The sequence below is a fragment of the Puma concolor genome, chromosome A3 (assembly GCF_028749965.1).
Source record: "Puma concolor isolate L17-30 chromosome A3, mPumCon1.1.hap2, whole genome shotgun sequence".
Taxonomy (NCBI): Eukaryota; Metazoa; Chordata; class Mammalia; order Carnivora; family Felidae; genus Puma; species Puma concolor.
Genome location: NC_141669.1, coordinates 25,380,162 through 25,397,950, shown reverse-complemented (window position 1 = coordinate 25,397,950; position 17,789 = coordinate 25,380,162). Strand labels below are relative to the sequence as shown.

Genomic DNA, 17,789 nt, shown 5'->3' with positions numbered 1-17,789 from the left:
CCATATACAGTCCAAATTGTGTGCGTTTCCTTTGTTCTATTCCAGAAACAAAAGCCGGGCTTCTGTCCATTCCATTAATCATATTATATTTCTCAGTTGGAGTTTCCAGGCAATTAAAATAATTATCAGAACTTCTCTGCTTCCAGAAAGCTCGAAGCCTGCTACAAAGTCGTATTTGCATGTGGTGTGCAGTTGGGATACAGGTGGCGTGTGGATGTTGGGACAGTGGCAGGGAGGAGAGAGCTGGGTAGTGGCGGTTCTTGCTGTCATAGGTTTGGTGAGGGTAATTGGAAGCAGATGGAGAAAGAAGCCAGCATTAGAGAGGGTTCTAGGCTTGGCATCCAGGCTGGCAGGCCCTCCAGGGGCTCCGAGAAGTCATAGCAAGCAGCTCCCAGCAGATTCATTTTCTAATCACCTGGCTCTATGGTGGGGGGTGGGGAGGGCATGAGTTGTGAAAGGAAAGTGGGGAAGAAATGGAAAGACCTAGAATAGAAGAGTAAACTCATTCCTGCTGATTACATGCTACCTCATTTGATCCGAGAAATAGCCCTTTCCCCCTCTATTATATGTCCATTCCATCTATCACATTCCTTAAGGAGTGACTTTCGTGTAATTAATACTAACCATTAAACTCCAACATTGAAGGAGCAATTGCCTAATTCACAGGAAAATTTAAATTTATTACTGGCACCCGAGATAAAATGAATCCTGAAGAGGAGAGAAAACCCTGCAGAAGATAAATAGAAAGCCAAGTGGGATATTGACTTGATCCTTCTCCAGTGCAGGGTAATTTGGCTTCTAAAGTGAGTTAGATCATAATAAATTAAATTTAGATTTCTGCACATCAGTTAAATAACTCCCAAGACAGAATTCCAGCGAGAGGAAGAGGTGATAATACATGGTGGAAATATTAAAATGAAGATCTTATCTAATAATCCATAATTGATGTGCTGTCCCTAAATGAGGGAAAAGGATTTTCCAGCTCTTTCCCTTGCCATGAGCCCCAGTGAGTGGAGGGCCGGCTGGCCCTTCCTTCTTTCTTGGGGTTTGTCCTGCACACCGGGAGGAGTCTGTTCCCAGGGTCCTTCCTTTCCCAGACGATTCACTCTAGGCAGGACTTAGAGATTGTTCTGTCCTCTTCACTCTCTGGACTGGTTGCTGGAAGAATAAGGTCAGTCCCCAGCTGGGTGGACATTAGAACAGTGCTGGGGTGACCAGATACTCCTCCATTTTTAAGGACTGCCCAGCAAGGGGGTAAAACATGGCCTGGATTGATGAAAAACATGTTCTGGTGATGTTGAGGGAACACAAGCTTTGAAGCCAACAGCCCTGGGTTCGAGTGTTCATAGTGAACTCCCAATCCATGTGGTCTTAAGCAGGCTCCTTTGTTTCTTTGAGCCTGTTTTCTCATCTGTGAAATGGGAACAACACGACTGGCCTGCCTGCTTTACAGGGGTAAGGGAGGTGCAGCATTCCAGCAAAAAAGCTTTGCAGCTAATGAGAAACGTTTCTCTTTGGCCTGTTTGATATTGCCCTTCAGTCGTTATTACACTTTCTTCTTTCTAAAAGTTATGCTTGGTTCTTTTTCAATGAGCTTTTGTTCTTGGCTCATTTTTTTTATTCCATTTTTTAACCATTTTGTCTACAGTTCTGCTTTATTTTGTATCCCCAACTCTTACATCTGAAGTCTTTGGAAGATCTAAATCTGTTGTTTATAGTTTCCACTAACTCTCACTAACAGTGACTTGTTTCCCTGTGTGTCTGCTCTTCTGTTGTGATTTCACCTTTTGATGAGCTTTGTGAGAATCCTGGGGACCTAGATTGGAGATGCTTTTCTCTAAATAGGATTACATTTGCTTCTGCTGGGAGCCGGGGCTACAACTGACCTGGGACCACTTAGTCCTTCTTCCTGGCCTTAATTGTGGAGGATGTGGCTTCAGTTTCTCCATTTTGGGGGTCAAGGTTTACTTTCTCAATGACCTTTACCCTCAGGGCAGCGTCACATTTGGTCTGCTTCCCATTCAACTCCCAACTCTAGTTTCAACACCCTGTATATTCCCCTGGCCTCACCCCACCTCTCACATGGAAGATTTTCCTTATAGAAAGCCCAGAAATACATTTTTAAAACACAATTTGTCGTCATTGATGCAGGATCTGGTTGTATGAAGGCCCCCGTGAGTGTCTGGTCTGCTGAGGTGCGGGAAGCAGAAACCTCCGGGGGCGGAATGCAGGGACGCTCGCCTCGGTGCTGGGAAACCGAGGCTGTCCACATGTGAAGGTGGGAACTTCAGTGTCCGTAGTGAGCTTAGAACCCGGCCCGGGTCTACCGGCTTTGACATAGACACCTCTCAGCTATGCGAACTTGGGCAGACCATTTATCCTCCGGGCCTCAATTTCCTCATTTGGAAATTGGGAATACAGTTGTCATTGTATGTTAGGTCTGTGCGAATTAGAAATAATTTGGGGCACCCCTCATTCACTGCTTCCCCCTAAGGTTCTGACAGGGGGGCTGTGGGATTAATTTTGGTTTTCTGATAAATGGCAGACATTACCATAGGTACAGCATTTTCACAGAACAGCTCCCATGTAGCAAACCTGGATAGAAAAGTTAGGGGTGCCTGGGTGGCTCAGTTGGTTGGGCGACCGACTTCAGCTCAGGTCATGATCTCGCAGTCCGTGAGTTTGAGCCCCGCGTCGGGCTCTGTGCTGACAGCTCAGAGCCTGGAGCCTGTTTCAGATTCTGTGTCTTCCTCTCTCTCTGACCTTCCCCCATTCATGCTCTGTCTCTCTCTGTCTCTAAAATGAATAAACGTTAAAAAAAATTTTTTTTTTTAAAAAAAGAAAAGTTACTCCGTCGTGAGCAGTGTTTCCTCTTCTCTTACTACATGTATGGAAAGGTTTCCAGAGTGTTTGAATTCTTTGATGAACCCTATCAGGCTTTTTAGTTGGTCTTGTTCTCCTGGACCCTTTATTATATGTTTTGCACTCCTCTGTGTCCATTTTTGACACTACGATGATGGTACCAGGGGTTAAGCCCTAGAAGACGCAGTAGATATAGCTAAATATCCAAAAGGTATGAGAAAGATTAGAGTTGTATCAAATAGCCTGGGGGGGAAAAAAAGACCCAGAAGGGAGATAATGCCAGGAGACAGATTCTGGTTCAATATTAGAAGGAAACTTCTAGAAGTTGGAGTCCTTTGAAGCTTGGAGTGAGCTACTTGGGACCTCTGTGTCCCTGTCTGGACCCAGGAGGGACGTCCACTGGGCAATGGAATGTTATGCTGGAGTTTCAAACATTGGATGGATAGATGAATGATCTCATCTTTAAATAATAAGTTATATCATTATTTTCAATTCTAATCTCCCATGTGTTAGCCTAGCATATTCCAACCTTCCCACAGGAATCTGCCTGCAGAATTGTACCCTTCCTGCCATGGCTGGGTAGAGACTAGGTGCCCAGAAAGGAGAGTGATAGACGGGTGGGGTGATGGTGAAGGGGGCACAGAGACCCTTTGAGGGAGGAAGATCCCTATGCAGAGAAAGAAGTTGGCTGAGAAAAATGATGGGAAACACACACATAGTCTTTGAAGATGACCCAAGAAGATGGCAGTGAGGCTGTGATAAAGCAGTGTCACCTAATAGCTGGGAGCATAGGAGCTGGAGCCAGGCTACAGGGGTTCAAATCCTGGCTCTAGAACATACTACCCATGTGACATTGGGCAAGTCACTGAATCTCTCTCTGCCTTGGTTTTCCCAGTTGTAAAATGGGAATGGTCAAATTGGCATCTGTGATTATGAGGATTAGATGTAAATGACACGTGATAGGGGTCCCCCCAGAGTGTTAGTCCTTTTGTCATAAGGTAAGTTTGAGAAGTTTTATAATAATCAGCACAGTTCAGAATGGGACAGAGGCCTCATCAAGGGATAGAGACGTTCTCATTCTGATGGCAAAAAGGAAGAAACTTAGGGTAACAAGTGAACTGGTAGCTTGGGAAAGGAGAGGAGACAAGAGCATTAGTGGAAAATAATAGCCACATAATCAGCTCTAATAGTATTAGTGCAAAATAATCAGTGTGAAAGTAGAACAGAAGGAGCAGGCCAGGGATGGATGGAGGTAAGGGGGTTGGGGGTGTCTCATGAAAGCATGGTGGGAGGAAAGAAATGAAGCCACTTGGATGTTCTTCTGAGCTTTTGTCTTTGGTGCCAAATTATTTAAGCTGGGGTTTGGCTGACTTAATCAGGTATATTCTATAGAAAAGATTGTCTTTTGTTTTCTGTGTGTGGCATCGTGCTTACCGTTAGAAACACACACACACTCCAGACTGAGTAAATTCTGGTCAGAAAGTCAAGTGTGATCTTTCTGGGGGGCAGCGGGGTGGCTGGATGGTGGTGAGGGCCACACAGGAGGGGACACGGTCCTGGAGTGGGGTCTCGTAGGGGCTCGTGGGTGTGTGTTCTTGTTTAAGATTGCAGTATCTCTTCCTGTAATAGGAAACTTTGTGGAGGTTAAAGTGTGTGCTCAGGCACTGTCCCAGAGGGTCACATGAGCCAGAAAGCAAGGAATCCAAAACCTGGATACCATGTGCACTCTGGACTCGCAGAGACTGAGCAGGAGGACTCATGCATTGAAGAGCTTGGAAACCAACTCCAAATTAGTTCCGGAAATATCTGGTGGAGTCTGGGACCCTTCAAAAATCCTGGGAGGGCTACAGCCACTTTGATATGGGGGCAGGCAGGGAAAGAGTGGCTGGCTCTTCCTTTGGGTCTGCCCCCCCCCACCTCACTCCTCAAGGGGGGGTGGTTTCTCTGCCCACTCACTCTCAGCAGAGGAGATACCCCTGGCTTGTTTCCGTGGTAAGACAGAACAGACCGAGGTGTTGGGAGGTTCTAGGAAGGATTCAGTCACCAGTCCCTTTGCCATCAAGCTTGGGCAAGCCAGCCTGCTAGCCTCTCTATACCCATCCCTCCCTGTCCAGATGGGGTTGTGTGTGCATGTGCATGTGTTCTGGGCCAATATGTGCAAGCTGCCTTGTAAAATAGAAATTGCTATTCGGATGGTAGTGTTAGTATTTTAAACACAGGCTCGCTATTATTTAATACATCCAGATATCATTATAGGAAAACCAAGCTCCTGGTGCAGAGAGTTTCCCCCCACCCCCAAAGTGGATCCCAGGGCAGCAAAGTGTGAACCGGCTCTGTACATATGACCATGGGAAGGAGCAGTCCCCTCCAAGGATGCCTCTGACTGGTTGTTCAGACACTTCCCCTCGCCAGCCAGGCTGTTACTCTGGCTCTGGGCTTTCTGGGGGCCAGAATCCCAGCTGAGTTCCCATGGCACCAACCCCAAGGAGGCAGATCCTGGTGGGGACGTCAGAGATGCTTTGCTGCCCGGAGGGTGGTGATCGCCGGGCGGAGCAAACAACCTGGTCTTATGCCCTCTTGGTCCTGGGCCTGATCTGGTGTGAATAGAGAGTAGGGGATGAGGCCAAGGGGTGTTTACCTGCCCTTTCTCCAGCCGCGGTGCCTCTCCACAGGGCCTGCCCCTCCAACTGCTTCATGGAGCTGTCCAGCCATGCCCCAGCACTGCCCCAGTTCGGGCTTCCCTTCCCACCAGCTTGGATTACTGAGGTCCCCTGCCAACTGGGCTCCTTATGGCAGTCTCTTACCTCCACTTCGTCCTGCACATGTGGCCAGAGACCTTTCCGTTGGACCCGCTTCATACAGACCCAGCTGTGTTTCAGAGCTTTCTTTCCCTCGTGTGCTCTTTGCAATTTCCACTTTGGGCCTCCCCATCCCTGAGCTAGCCATTCCCTGACTGGATTCCCCCTCCTCCGGATCTTCCTGCCTTATATCTGGGTTTTCAGTATGCCTGTTATCTCCCCTCCCATTTCCTCTTAAGCAAAGCAAACTGTCTGCTCCTCTTTCAAGCACTAATTCATTTGCTACCTCTTCCAGGAAGCCCTCCCCATTTCCCTCACCCCTTTGGCATAGGTGTCATGGGTGTCTTCGTGCATGTCTCTCTGTGGCCTTGCAACCCCTCTGCAGCCTTCTGTCTCTGCATCTCCCCTCTGTGGCACAGAGCTCTGTAGGAACTTACCATGTAGAGAACTGCAGAGAATTTAACTGGGAATGAGCCAGTGGGAGGTGGTGTGGGGCCCCATGGCCCTTCTCTGCAGAGAAGGATGTCAGGGTCGCTCTGTAGTGATGTCCCAAGCATGGGTGACAGCTGTCAGGCTGTGACATTGCACAGCACAGGCCAGGGATCTCACACCCCACCCCCTGTATAGCAGCAGTATCCCAAGACATTAATAAGATCCATTATTGGATAAAAATCGCTGGTTTCCTAAGCTTCATTCTGTGCTATTAGCAGGAGAATGCTGTTTCAAAAGGAGATAACAGGAAGAGAGAGAGAGAGAGAGAGAGAGAGAAAGATCAATTACTAGATAAAATCAAGTGGTATCTGAGATAAATGTGTGCCCTGGCGAGCTGCCCCTCTGAGCTGCCTTCTGTGGGTGGAGCGCCTGCCCTAGCATGTGTGGGGCCTGCCCCGGGGCCTTCCTGTCAGGCTCCCCACGTACAGGAGGGCATCCTGGTCAGTGATGGGATGGACAGTATCCAGTCAGCTTTTCATACGCTTGCACAGCGACTAGGGTCAAAACACATAAGTGAGCATCTCATCCTTGGTGATGATGCCAGCCCCAGAGCCCCAGCCTCCACATTCCAGGGCAGAGTCCGGTCAATAGGTTCTTTCCAGAGATACAGAATGCTTTTTGCTTTGGCGAACCTGAAAGGGCTCAGTGGCTCTCCTCTAGAGGTGATGGTGTCAGCACCCACTGGGCAGTGGCCATCGAGGGAAGCATCCAGCTTGTGGAGGCTCTAGAAGCCCGCACCTTGCTGGCTGTGTGGAGAGTCTCCGCTTGGCTGCGGAGGTGGTGCGGGCAGGGCAGACGAGGCGGCCTGGCTCTGGGCAGGAGCCGTCCCCTCCCCGTGTAAATCCCCTCACCTCCTCTGCTGTGTGGAGGCCCCAGAGGGCCCAGGAGACTGCGCTCCGCTTTGGGCCTCTGCCACCGTCTACCTGTGCAGACGAGCCTGTAAGCCTTGTGAAAACTTGTCTTCCCAGCTCAGCACAGAGCGTTTAGGGAGGATGGAACAAGATCCTGAGTACAGAAGCCACCTTCTGCATTCTCAAGCGCTGTCTCCACGTACGGTGAGGGACTGATGCTTCTTAAAAATAACCACAGAGTCCGGGGTTGGAGGAAGAAAGGAACACGCCAGGGTCCATCTGGTGGGTAGCACACCATTATAGATGGAGCGCCTACTTCTCATCTCTTCCTGTGGCACAGGGGGGAATGACACTCATTTTGCACCTGCTGTGTGTTGGCGTTTTTCAGCCAGGTGTTCTCAAATTACCCTGGAGAGCTGGCCTGTGGGGTCAGGCTTCTAGGACCCAAGTCCCGGCCCTGCCACTTCCAAACTGTGGGATCCTGAGCAAGGTACTTAGTTTATTTAGGCCGTTTTCTTGTCCGTGTAATGGGAATGTGAGAACTGTCCACCTCTTAGAACTACTGTAAGAAGTGGGTAAAGGTTCTCGTACAACACCTGCTGCATGGCACTCAGCAAATGGTAGCTGTCTTCATTGTGTTGTTCTCTGTTATTGCTGCTGGGGGTGTTACTAACGTCCTACCTCTGGCCCCATCTTTGGGGTGGACTGTGCCAGGAAAACTCCGTTCTCTGCAGTTGGGCGCTGACAGAGAGGGCTGATGGAGGGCTGGGAGCCATTCTCACGGACTGCCCATTTGTGCTACACAGAATTTGGACACTGACTGGGAAGACCCGTGGGACCAGTTTGATGAGCGGCGGTATCTGAACGCCAAAAAGTGGCGCATTGGTGACGATCCCTATAAGCTGTATGCTTTCAACCAGCGGGAAAGCGAGCGGATCTCCAGCAATCGGGCCGTCCCGGACACTCGCCATTTGAGGTACTTCCCTATTTTCCCCCTTATTACTCTCTGCTCTTCCCTGAGGTCATGACAGAGCCACAGCAGGCTTGATTTGCACGGTGCCAATGCCAACAATGGGGGCGGGCGAACCATCCGTGGCCGGCTGGATGCTGAAGTTTTGTGATGTGGTAGTTTACCCTCTCTGTGCTGCTCACTGCTGCGAGGCATCCCCAAGCGCCTGCAGGGAAAATGGGGGGAGCCCCCTGCACCTTGCCTGCCTCACCGCAAAGTCACAGAACACTAAAGACCCTGTAGCCTGGGCCCGTTGTCCCTGGCAGATTCCCACGGCCTGGCCTGGCTTTCAAACAGAGGGAGGGCAGGATGGGCAGATCCCTGGGAAGTCAGGTTGGTGGCCTCATCTGTCACTGGAGGAGGTCCTTTCCTCTGACAGCCCAGGCGCACTTCGTCCTGTGAGATGGAAAAATCAGAGGGGCCTCTTTACATGCCATTGCTGTCTGCTTCAGAGCAGCCCGTTCACATGGCCTCCACTCTGCCATGTCCTTGGTCAGGCCACACCTTCGGATGGGCTGCGGAGATCAGGCCTGGAACGATGCAGGAAGGTTCTTTCTAAACAAGAAGAGCCTTTGTGATGGCACGTTGCCTCATTACCAATCCTTCCTGGAGTCGAAGCGGCCCTTTGCTTCCTGATGAGGCCTGAGTCAGTAGGTCAGCCTCGACCCCAGCTCCCCTGTGCTGGCCTCCTAACCCACAACTGGGAGACCCAGCTGCACCAATGGCCCACGGGTACGAGTTTGTGTCTCCTGCAGGAATTTCACTTTGCACCAGCTTCAAATGGCAGACTGGCCTGTGGGGGGTAGAGGGCCTTGAAGGCATGGTTAAATTGAGAAGCTATATGGCTGGCATGAGCTTCTTAGCTTTCTACCTTTGTTCGGGTCTGCGGGTACCCACTTGTGGACACGGGTTTATGACCGGGGCAGTACGGATTTTCATGACTTATGAGGCTGGTCTGTCTGGTGGTGCTTAAGTTGGCAGTATGTGAAGGCTGGTAGACTCAGTTTCCCCAACAAGGCCATACAACTCAGAAACCTTGACTTATGTAGCATGTTTCCCATGCAGCAGCTCAACCAGGCCTTGTCAGTGACTGTCATTCGTAAACAGAGCTGGAGTCCCGGTTGCCCCACATAAATAAAAGCCAGAGCGATGAGCTATAAGGTATCTGTGGCTTCTTCTAACTTGGAGGGTTTGTAAACTTAACTCTCTTCTTATGGTACCCACGAGACTCTTCCTTAGCAGCAGGAAGACCCCCACAGACAGAGATCCAGGGCACCGGCTGTGCCTCGAACACTCCCTGCTGCCGTCCTGAAAGCTTCTTAAAATCAGAGTCTTATATTATTGCTGTTAAAATTCCCCAGCACGTATCATGTTCCCTGGCACCTGCTAAAATTTTCTTTAAAAATTAGATCATTTTATTTCCCTGAGTAGAGACTACACGTAGGAGAAGAGCAAATAGAACACAGAAGGCTGAGAAGCCCCACTGGTCCCAGACAGGTCCCTCCTTGTCCTGAGTCCAGATGGCGAGACCCTCTGGAAGGACAAATGGATGCTTCCTGCCAGGAAAGGAGCAGGTGCATCTGGGTGAGAGCTGTACCCTAACCTGCAGAAGGAGGGCAGGCGGTGGGGGTTCACTGACCAGACAGGTTCGAAGGGATGCACTGAATAGGATGAATTTCTGCATTCACCCTGGTCTGCGATCTGAGAGGCAGAAATGAAAGCGGTTTACAAGGCCGGACATATGTGTTGGTTGTGGGGGAAGAACTGAGACTATTGCCAAGGACTCATGTTTACCGGGTCCTATTCAGGGCCCTCTGCAGCGTGTTGCATTTGTTAAGTGAGTGTGATCTGCTGGCATGGCAGCAAGAGGAGGAGAGAGGATTTAGATGAAATCCAGGCCCCCTTTGGGAAGACAGAGGGGAAAAGTCTATCAGCCATATGTCTGCCTCAGGGCACTAACCTTGCCCTGTGGGAGCTGGGGTTCTGGGAGCAGAGAATTTCAGATTTGTGGATCCTGATCTGAAAGAGCAGGAAGAGGGAAGGACAGGTGATTGGGAATGAGGGCCAGGGATGGGGGAGGATGAGTGATTGGGAATGAAGGCCAGCACAAGGGACCCGGCCGCCATGGCAGGGCTATTAAGCTCCAACTGTGTGCACAGCCCCAGGCTAGCATCAGGAGAGGCCATCTCCAGGCAATGTCTGGTATCGGGCTGACCCTGTGACCACATCACTCTTGTGCTAATGAGAATTCCAGCAACCACCAGCAAAGCCCAGTGTTCTTCCCTCAGATGGGCCCCACTGGGGGGTGACCTTCTATCTCCAGGATCTCCTACTTCCAGCCTTTGCTTCCCACGGAGCCTGTGTCCAGGAGGTTAAAACCCCCAGCTAAGTCCCTTAATCCTGTGAGTCCAGACTCCCTGTATCTTGACTTCATCCGGATGCAGTGCCTGGGGTCCTTCTTGGGCCCTGCCTGTCACAGCTCTGACCAGTTGTGTCCTCTGGTGGCCTGTATCCTACAGACTAGGGATTCAATCAGTGGCTGGCATTTGGGGCTGGATCATACTTTGCTGTGGGGGCTGTCTTGTGCATTGTAGGAGGTGGGAAGCATCTCTGGCTTCCACCCACTAGATGCCAGGAGCAGCCCCCACGTGTGACAACTCAGAATGTCTCCAGGTATCGCCAGATGTCTCCTGAGGGGCAAAGTTGCAGTGAGAGCCATTGCTGTTAAGCCAGCCCCACTTGTTAGCTGACTTCTCAAGAGGGAAACATCAACATGCATCAGCAGCCCCAGCAACAGGACAAGGCCTTTGGTCTTCTGGGAGACTCATCTTTGCTAGCACCTATTACAGAGCCTGGTGTGGGCTAAGATTTCCAGAAACGTTTGTTGAACAAATGAGAGGGGGGTTAAGCCCACAGAGACACTTGACTATTTCCTCTCATCTGCCTCATGTGCAAAGAGGGAAAGAGGGCCAAGAAGAAGCCCCCTTCGTCCACTCCCTCCATGCTCGGGGGCTTTAGATGAAGGGACAGGAGAACAGACTCAGTGAAAGGAAAAAGGCATTTTCCCTCATTACTGGAAAGAGAAGAGTGAAGAAACAGCATGGGGGAGTGGCCTGAGCTTATTAAATTTGCTTCCAATTTTCTTACTACAGTAATTGGATTCTGATTTATAGGATGCGTGCAGACAGCGCCTGAGACAGAACTATTAGCTGAGCATTAGAGCAAGCATTGCTGAGAGGCGGGCACTGGGGGGCATCACTCAGGAATCCAAAGATGCTGTGAGACTGAGGGAGGCAGCAGGTGGGGTGGGGGAGGAGGACGAGGCTGCCGAAGTTCTCACCCAATAGGCAGCTGGGCCTATGGAAAAGCCAAATGCGCTGACAGCGTGGAACCCCTGACCAGGACGTCGTGGCGGGGCAGCGTGGGAAGGCAGCCCCAGAGAGGCTGGGGGGCTTCATTTCCCCATACAGGATGGAACAGTCACCTTGTTCTCTTGGTCCTCTGAGCCAGGGAGCCCAGGGTATTTTGTGGAGATGGCCGGGTTGCCCTGGAGAGTGGAATGACCAAGGCCAGCAGGCAGGCTTGGAGCTCCCCATTCCCGGACTTCGTGGGGGTGCCAGTGAGTGCTGTCCACACCCAGGATAGTTTAGAAAATGAGTAACTATGGTTTCAAGTGGATCCTTTGCTCATTCACCCTTTGAGTTTGACAGCCTAACTTTCCCATGCCTGCCCACATTTAACCTAATGCAGTCTTCACGGTCTTGAGATTGAAACATGCTGTCATCGGCCTTTAGACATGTCTTGGCCATAGCTCAGTTTCCCCATCCTTGGTCCAGGGCCTGTGAAAGGCGTGGGAACCAGGTGACCAGCAATGGCCTTTCGCACATCTCTGCTCCTTTCTTGGCTTTGTGTTCTCATTGCACTCAGACTAGGTAGCCTTAAAGCTTTATCAGTGCACAAGTCGCTGCAGTTGTACGTAAGTGCGTTCTTCTATGCTTGGTCTTCTCTTTCCAGATGTATCCGCATACATGCACTCGCCTCTCCCAACTGCCTCTGTGGGAACCCAACAGTTGTGCTTGCATCGGAGCAACCTACTGCTACATTTTCCCTCTGAGACCCACAATCTTGTTAATGCCTACAAGAGCCTTAACTCCCAGGACACTTCCTAGGCCCTGCAGGGTCACGAGGATAAAGACGTGGCTGCCTTTATCGGGGTGGGGGTAGTGTGCCATGAGTAACTATTTCAGTGTAAGGAAGAGATAGCAGCTAGCTGGGGTGAGCCTAAAAAGATTTCCCAGGGGAGCTCTCCTGTTTATCAAGCACTGACTGGTCCAACAAATAGTCCTCATTTTCCAGGTGTTCTCCCCCCCCCCCCCCACCGCTGTCACCACATTTTGGTGGTAACAGCTGGATTTGCCATCATCCAAGTAGCACATAAAACATCTGGCAGACAAGAAGCCATTAAACGGAGGCTCACCCCTCAAGAAGGGAGGAAATATTTTGATAAAGCAAACGTGTATTTTTGCTGTTGCCTAGCAATACTTATTATGGGTTTGCTTTGATTGCAAGGGAGCAGGTGGCAGGGTGGACTGTGCCCATGAGCCGTGAGCTGCAAGGCGTTACAGCTGGGAAGCCTCATTAGGTCACCTCCTCCTGGCCAGCTGGTTTGATTGTTCCCCTCAGCATACTCTCCCAGCCTTTGTCCAGTGCAGTGCTAAATGGTTCAAACAGTGGGATACCCATCGCTTGCCTGGAGAGAAAATTCCACACTTCGATACATCTCACCAGGAAGACATTTTTCCTTTGCTCCTTTTCATCCTGGGAAATGAAGGGGCAGTGGCCCAGTCTGGGATCGCCTTTCTCGCCTCCTTGTATTTACTCGGTTGGAATGGCTGCCAAAGATCATCATCATTTCTCTCCTTGTACTCGTCACTTAGCAGTAATAGGATAAAAATCGTTACGGCTGGAACAGCTAAGCATAAAAAATGTTCATATTCCCTCAGAGTCAAGCCTCTTCCACTAGCTTAGCACAGAGTTGGTGATTCTACATCGAGGCGGAGAGGAGGAGAGAGGAAACCCATCACAGCCACTTAGCTTTTGCAAACATGCTCTCCCCATCTGCTACGTTCTGATCCCTCCTGTGCACCATTTTTCAATATAGGAGTTGGTGAGCCTGTGGATAGTAGCTCTGAGTGCGCTTCACTCCAGAGCATCCTGGAATCCCAGGGAGCCTTGGAGGGTGGTAGCAGGAGGAGTTTCTGAATATCCTAGAAATGGTTCTGCAGGAGAACAGTATCTGCTACCCTGGGTGGCAATTTGAGTACCAGATACTGGGCGCAGGAAGGGGTTCTCCCCAGGGTAGGAGTGGAAGAGAAGACATACAGGCAGAGATAGAAGGTGCTTCTGGGCCAGGATTCCTTACACTCCTGGTCCCCTGGGTCCTTGCCTGCTGCCCCTGTCCGTCCATCATTGCCTACTCTGTGAGTTTCAGGTGGATTTCCTGAAGAGGCAGCATCTCAGCCTTTGAAAGGGGACCAGTCAAGAAAACTTGCTGATGAGAATTCCTCTGAACAAACCGGATTAGCTAATGTGTTCTCACACCTTGTTTAAGCTCATTCCAGCTTTAACATTATGCATCTCAATCATCCATTCATTTTCCCTTTCTTTTCCATTTGACGCATTCATTGAGCACTAACCACATGCCAAGCTCTACCCTAGAAGTTGGTCCCCACTCCCAGGGAGCTCATGGTCAATGGGGGAAATGCACATGGGACTGATTCCTGATACTCAACTGTGGATTGCTCTGAGGCCATATTTTTGATTCTGGAGCTAATGCACAGACTTACTGTCCTTGATTCCCACGTGCCCATCTCCCACCCTGTTCTGGTTTTGGTGTTGCTATTACTGTCTTGGTCATGGAGCAAACCATACAAGTTTAGGAGCCTTCCTGTAAGAATGTCAAAACAGCATGAAGCTGGCCTACCCAGGAGAAGGCATTTACATGTGGATGAAAGGTGGAGGCTTTTCCGAGGAAATGGTATTTAAGCTGGGATGGAGGGTGACAGGTAGGGGGCAGCAGCCATCCCAGGTTGAGGGAACAGCATATGTGAAGAGGAGGAGATTGGTTGGAAGAGCCACAGTGTTATGTGTGAGTCAGCGTAATTTCCTTGGAGTGGGGATGACAGAGGGGAGAACAACTCTGAAAGGGAAGCGTGGGGCCGCATTGTAGCAAAGTGTTAATCCAGTCAACATTGGGGTGCCTTCACTTTTGTCTCAGCACTTCCTCATCATCTCAGCAACCCCCGGAGATGCCCTAGCTGGTACAGGGTCAGCTGAGCTCCTGCCAACAGGAAGGGGGACCAAGGTAGGACTGAGCAGAACTGTGCCAGGCAGCAGTGTTGCACGGGACCACCACCGCCACACCCCCCCCCCCCCCCCCCGGCCCCCGAGGAGGGTAGGCAATGTCCAAAACCAAACTTGGCCTGAACTGGGGCTGATCCAAGGCGGGTGGAGTGTGATGTGGGATCCTCAGGGCGAGGATCCCCCTGGGGTGGGGAGTTTGCTCTGGGATGAGGTGGGAGAGGCGAGAAGTGAGAACTGGTCCAGAGGAAAAAGTTGTTGATGGGGACTTGGAAAAGGAGTCTGTCCTTTACCCCCATCTGATTGCTGGGTTTAGGACTGAGCATCAGTCCTGGTAATGAAGACTTAGGCAGGAGAGCAAGACTACCAGATGAAGCCTATACCTCGCTAAAGAGATCCAGGCTCAGAAGGCTTAAGGGACATGTCCAAGATCATACAGCTAGTCAATGCTTGGCTGAAACTCAAATTTTAAGATGCTTGGGGTATATATACATATATATATGTATATATGTGTGTGTGTGTGTGTGTGTGTGTGTTTACTGGTGCTTGTGGGACAAGGAGAAGGAGAAGAGATGATGCTTGAGGACTCTGTTTCCCAATTCCCAATTAGTTTGATGTCTCTATTTTAGCTTTGCTTGGAGGCATAGATATAACATATTTCAGGTAGTTAACGGAGTCAATAATTTCTTCTGGTGTTCTGTCACCAAGACTAAGAAGGACTTGTGTGCCTTTGAAAGGCACTAAATGGCTTTGGTTCTGGAGCCCACATTTCCCTCACTCCCCGCTGGGTTTGCCTCCCTTATTGCATGCTGCCTGAGGAAGGAGGTGATGGAAAGAGATGTGGAAAGAGACGGAGAAGTGTGTTCAGGACCCAGGAGGGGAAACTGATTTGGAATGAAAATATTGCCCCTGAAAAATTTATCCTACAGATTATTGAGTCTTAGGTTATTAGGTGTCAGCCTTAAAAGTTAAACAGCAAAGGTTATCCAGCAACAAATGAGCTCATTCAGGAATAGCAGAGACATTGCCATTTGGGACATACAAACCATGGGGAACCACAGGCAAGTCTGGAACGCTAAGGGAGGAGCATCCTTCTGTAGAAGAAAGGAGGAGGTTGGGAAGGGTCGCTCTGAACAAAAGTTGACATTCCTTAGTACCCTCCACAGGCCACCAGTACCTTCTCAGCAGTGGGCCCCTTCCCCCCCGGAAGACTTTTCCCTTAAACTAGCCTTGAGAACAAGCACCTGTGCTCACAGGGGCCAGTAACACCAAGGGGAAGGTGGCATCATTCTCTCCTCCAAATTATTTTTTTTCTAGTTGTTTTTGGGGTGTACCCTTTTAAGAAGGCAGAAGGCTGAGGAGGAGACCCTGGATTTGCACTCTGCATTCTGGGGTGTTCTCTTTAGTGCTGTCATGGGCACCCAGACAGCTGGAGTTCTGAGGGAAATAGAAGGCATTGTTGAGCTTGGCTGTGGCTCTTGCTTATATGATAGGCTGTATTGAATTCTTTCACTTCTGCAGCTTTTGAAATATCCCCTCAAGACCAAAATACATACCAAGACCCAGAACCTCTCTTCATCTTTTCTTAAGTAAACTTTGAATCAAAGTAGCACATATATACAGCAAAGCTGACAGTTCATACATGGACCGCTTGAAGAAATTTCCAGAGAGAACATGCCCACATTCCCACATCAAACATCTCCCTCAAGGAAAAGAAGACACTTGGGGTGCCTGGCTGGCTCAGTCGGTTGAGCGTGGGACTCTTGATCTCGGGGTTGTGAGTTCAAGCCCCATGTTGAATGCAGATTACTTAAAAATCAAATAAGAAAGAAAGAAAGAAAGAGAAAGAGAGAAAAAGAAAGAGAAAGAAAAAGAAAGAGAAAGAAAGAGAAAGAAAGAGAAAGAAAAAGAAAGAGAAAGAAAGAGAAAGAAAGAAAGAAAGATAAAGAAGACTGAGTTTCAGCCTTCCAGAACCACCCATACGTCCCCGCGCCTACTCCGCACCATAGGTAACACGATCCAGGCTTCAAATGCCATTGTCTAGCATTGCTTGTTTTTGAACTTTATATATAAAAATGGGCTTCCACGGTATGTACTCTTGTGTGTCTGGCTTCCCTCAAAATTACATGCGTGAAATCTAGCCACATTTTGCGAGACACGGCGTGTTTTTTCTGATTGCTGTATAGTATTTCTTTGTATGTTGCAATGTATATATCTTCTGCTTTGAATGCTCCTTTGGGCTTTTTCCAGTGTGGGGCTCGTATGATCCATGCTCCTTTGGTTAGTCGTGTCCTTGTCTTTTGGTGAACATGTGGACGTGTCCCGAGAAGCATTGGTACATGCTGCAAAACCCCCAGTGAAACTGTCGCACCTGTTTCCACCCCACCGGCAGCACATGAGAGGTCCAATTGCTCTGCGTCTTTGCAGTGAGGCACTAGTGATTGGCGGTCGGTCTCACTTGAGGCCTTGAGAGGTTGAGTTGTGCTATCTTACCATGGTTTCAGTTTGCCTGTCCTCATGGATCAGTGACGTGGACCACCTTTCGTAAGGTCATGGGCCGCACCACTACTCGGTCAAGTGTTTCATACCTGCTGTCTTCACCTTTCTCGGCCCTTTGGCCAAGAGCCAAGCACGAAGCCTGATTTTTAGTTCATTCTCAATAACCTGCTTCTCTTCTGATTGTTTTCTGACGTTTTCTCGCACATTGTGGCAGTGTGAGAAAATGGAGGGGAACCCCTGGACTGAGCGTGGGAAGCCCTGAGTCCTTTCCAAGATAGTGGCCAACTCTTCAGCTATCAGGGTATCTGTTTCTTCACAGGAAAGAAGAGAGAAGTAGCTCAGAGATGCTTATTAAGGTCACTTCCAGCCCTGTTTGCTGGTTGAAAACACTTCTGGGAAGAATGTGCAGAAACTGACTTAGGAACTGAATCTGATTGGAGGCTATTTCCAGAAGCACGGCTCCCTCCAGCTCAGCAGCACCTCTCCTCCCCCTGGGGATAAATCCTTCCCCTCACACACTTCCCTTCCTAAGGGGACTAGAGGGCCTGCAGGACCTTTAGAGCTGTCCTTTATTGCCACTCTTGTGTTCGGTCACCATTACCTCCCAGCACTTCAAAGAACGATCGTCTGGTGTGATGTACCCCATTGTGCCTCTAATGCCAGGAAGAAACGGGCCTAGCGGAACGGGCTCGAGGACATCCTGGGAGGCTCGGGCAGCTGGCACCATTCCTAAGTAAGATTGGAACCTCAGTGAGTCCTCAGAACAAGAGTGGCCACACCTCGTCTCTCTAGGAGACTTCACCGAGCGGTCTCACATCCCTGTCACATGACCTTAATAGCGTCTGGGTGAAGGGGACACCGCCACCTCACAGGGGAGGAAACAGAGCCCAGGCACCGTAACTGGTGGACTGAGTGGCA

General features: G+C 49.9%; 1 protein-coding gene across 6 annotated transcripts in view; it reads left to right on the top strand.

Moving 5' to 3' along the window:
- The window catches only part of GALNT14 (polypeptide N-acetylgalactosaminyltransferase 14), a 210,404-nt gene that overhangs the window by 125,869 nt on the left and 66,746 nt on the right, over positions 1-17,789 (top strand). For all 6 annotated transcript variants that reach the window (XM_086700299.1, XM_025927147.2, XM_086700303.1 and 3 more), the window contains exon 2: positions 7,810-7,979. In XM_086700299.1, coding sequence (XP_086556425.1) covers positions 7,810-7,979 — 170 coding nt within the window. The remainder of the gene's footprint in view (positions 1-7,809; positions 7,980-17,789) is intronic.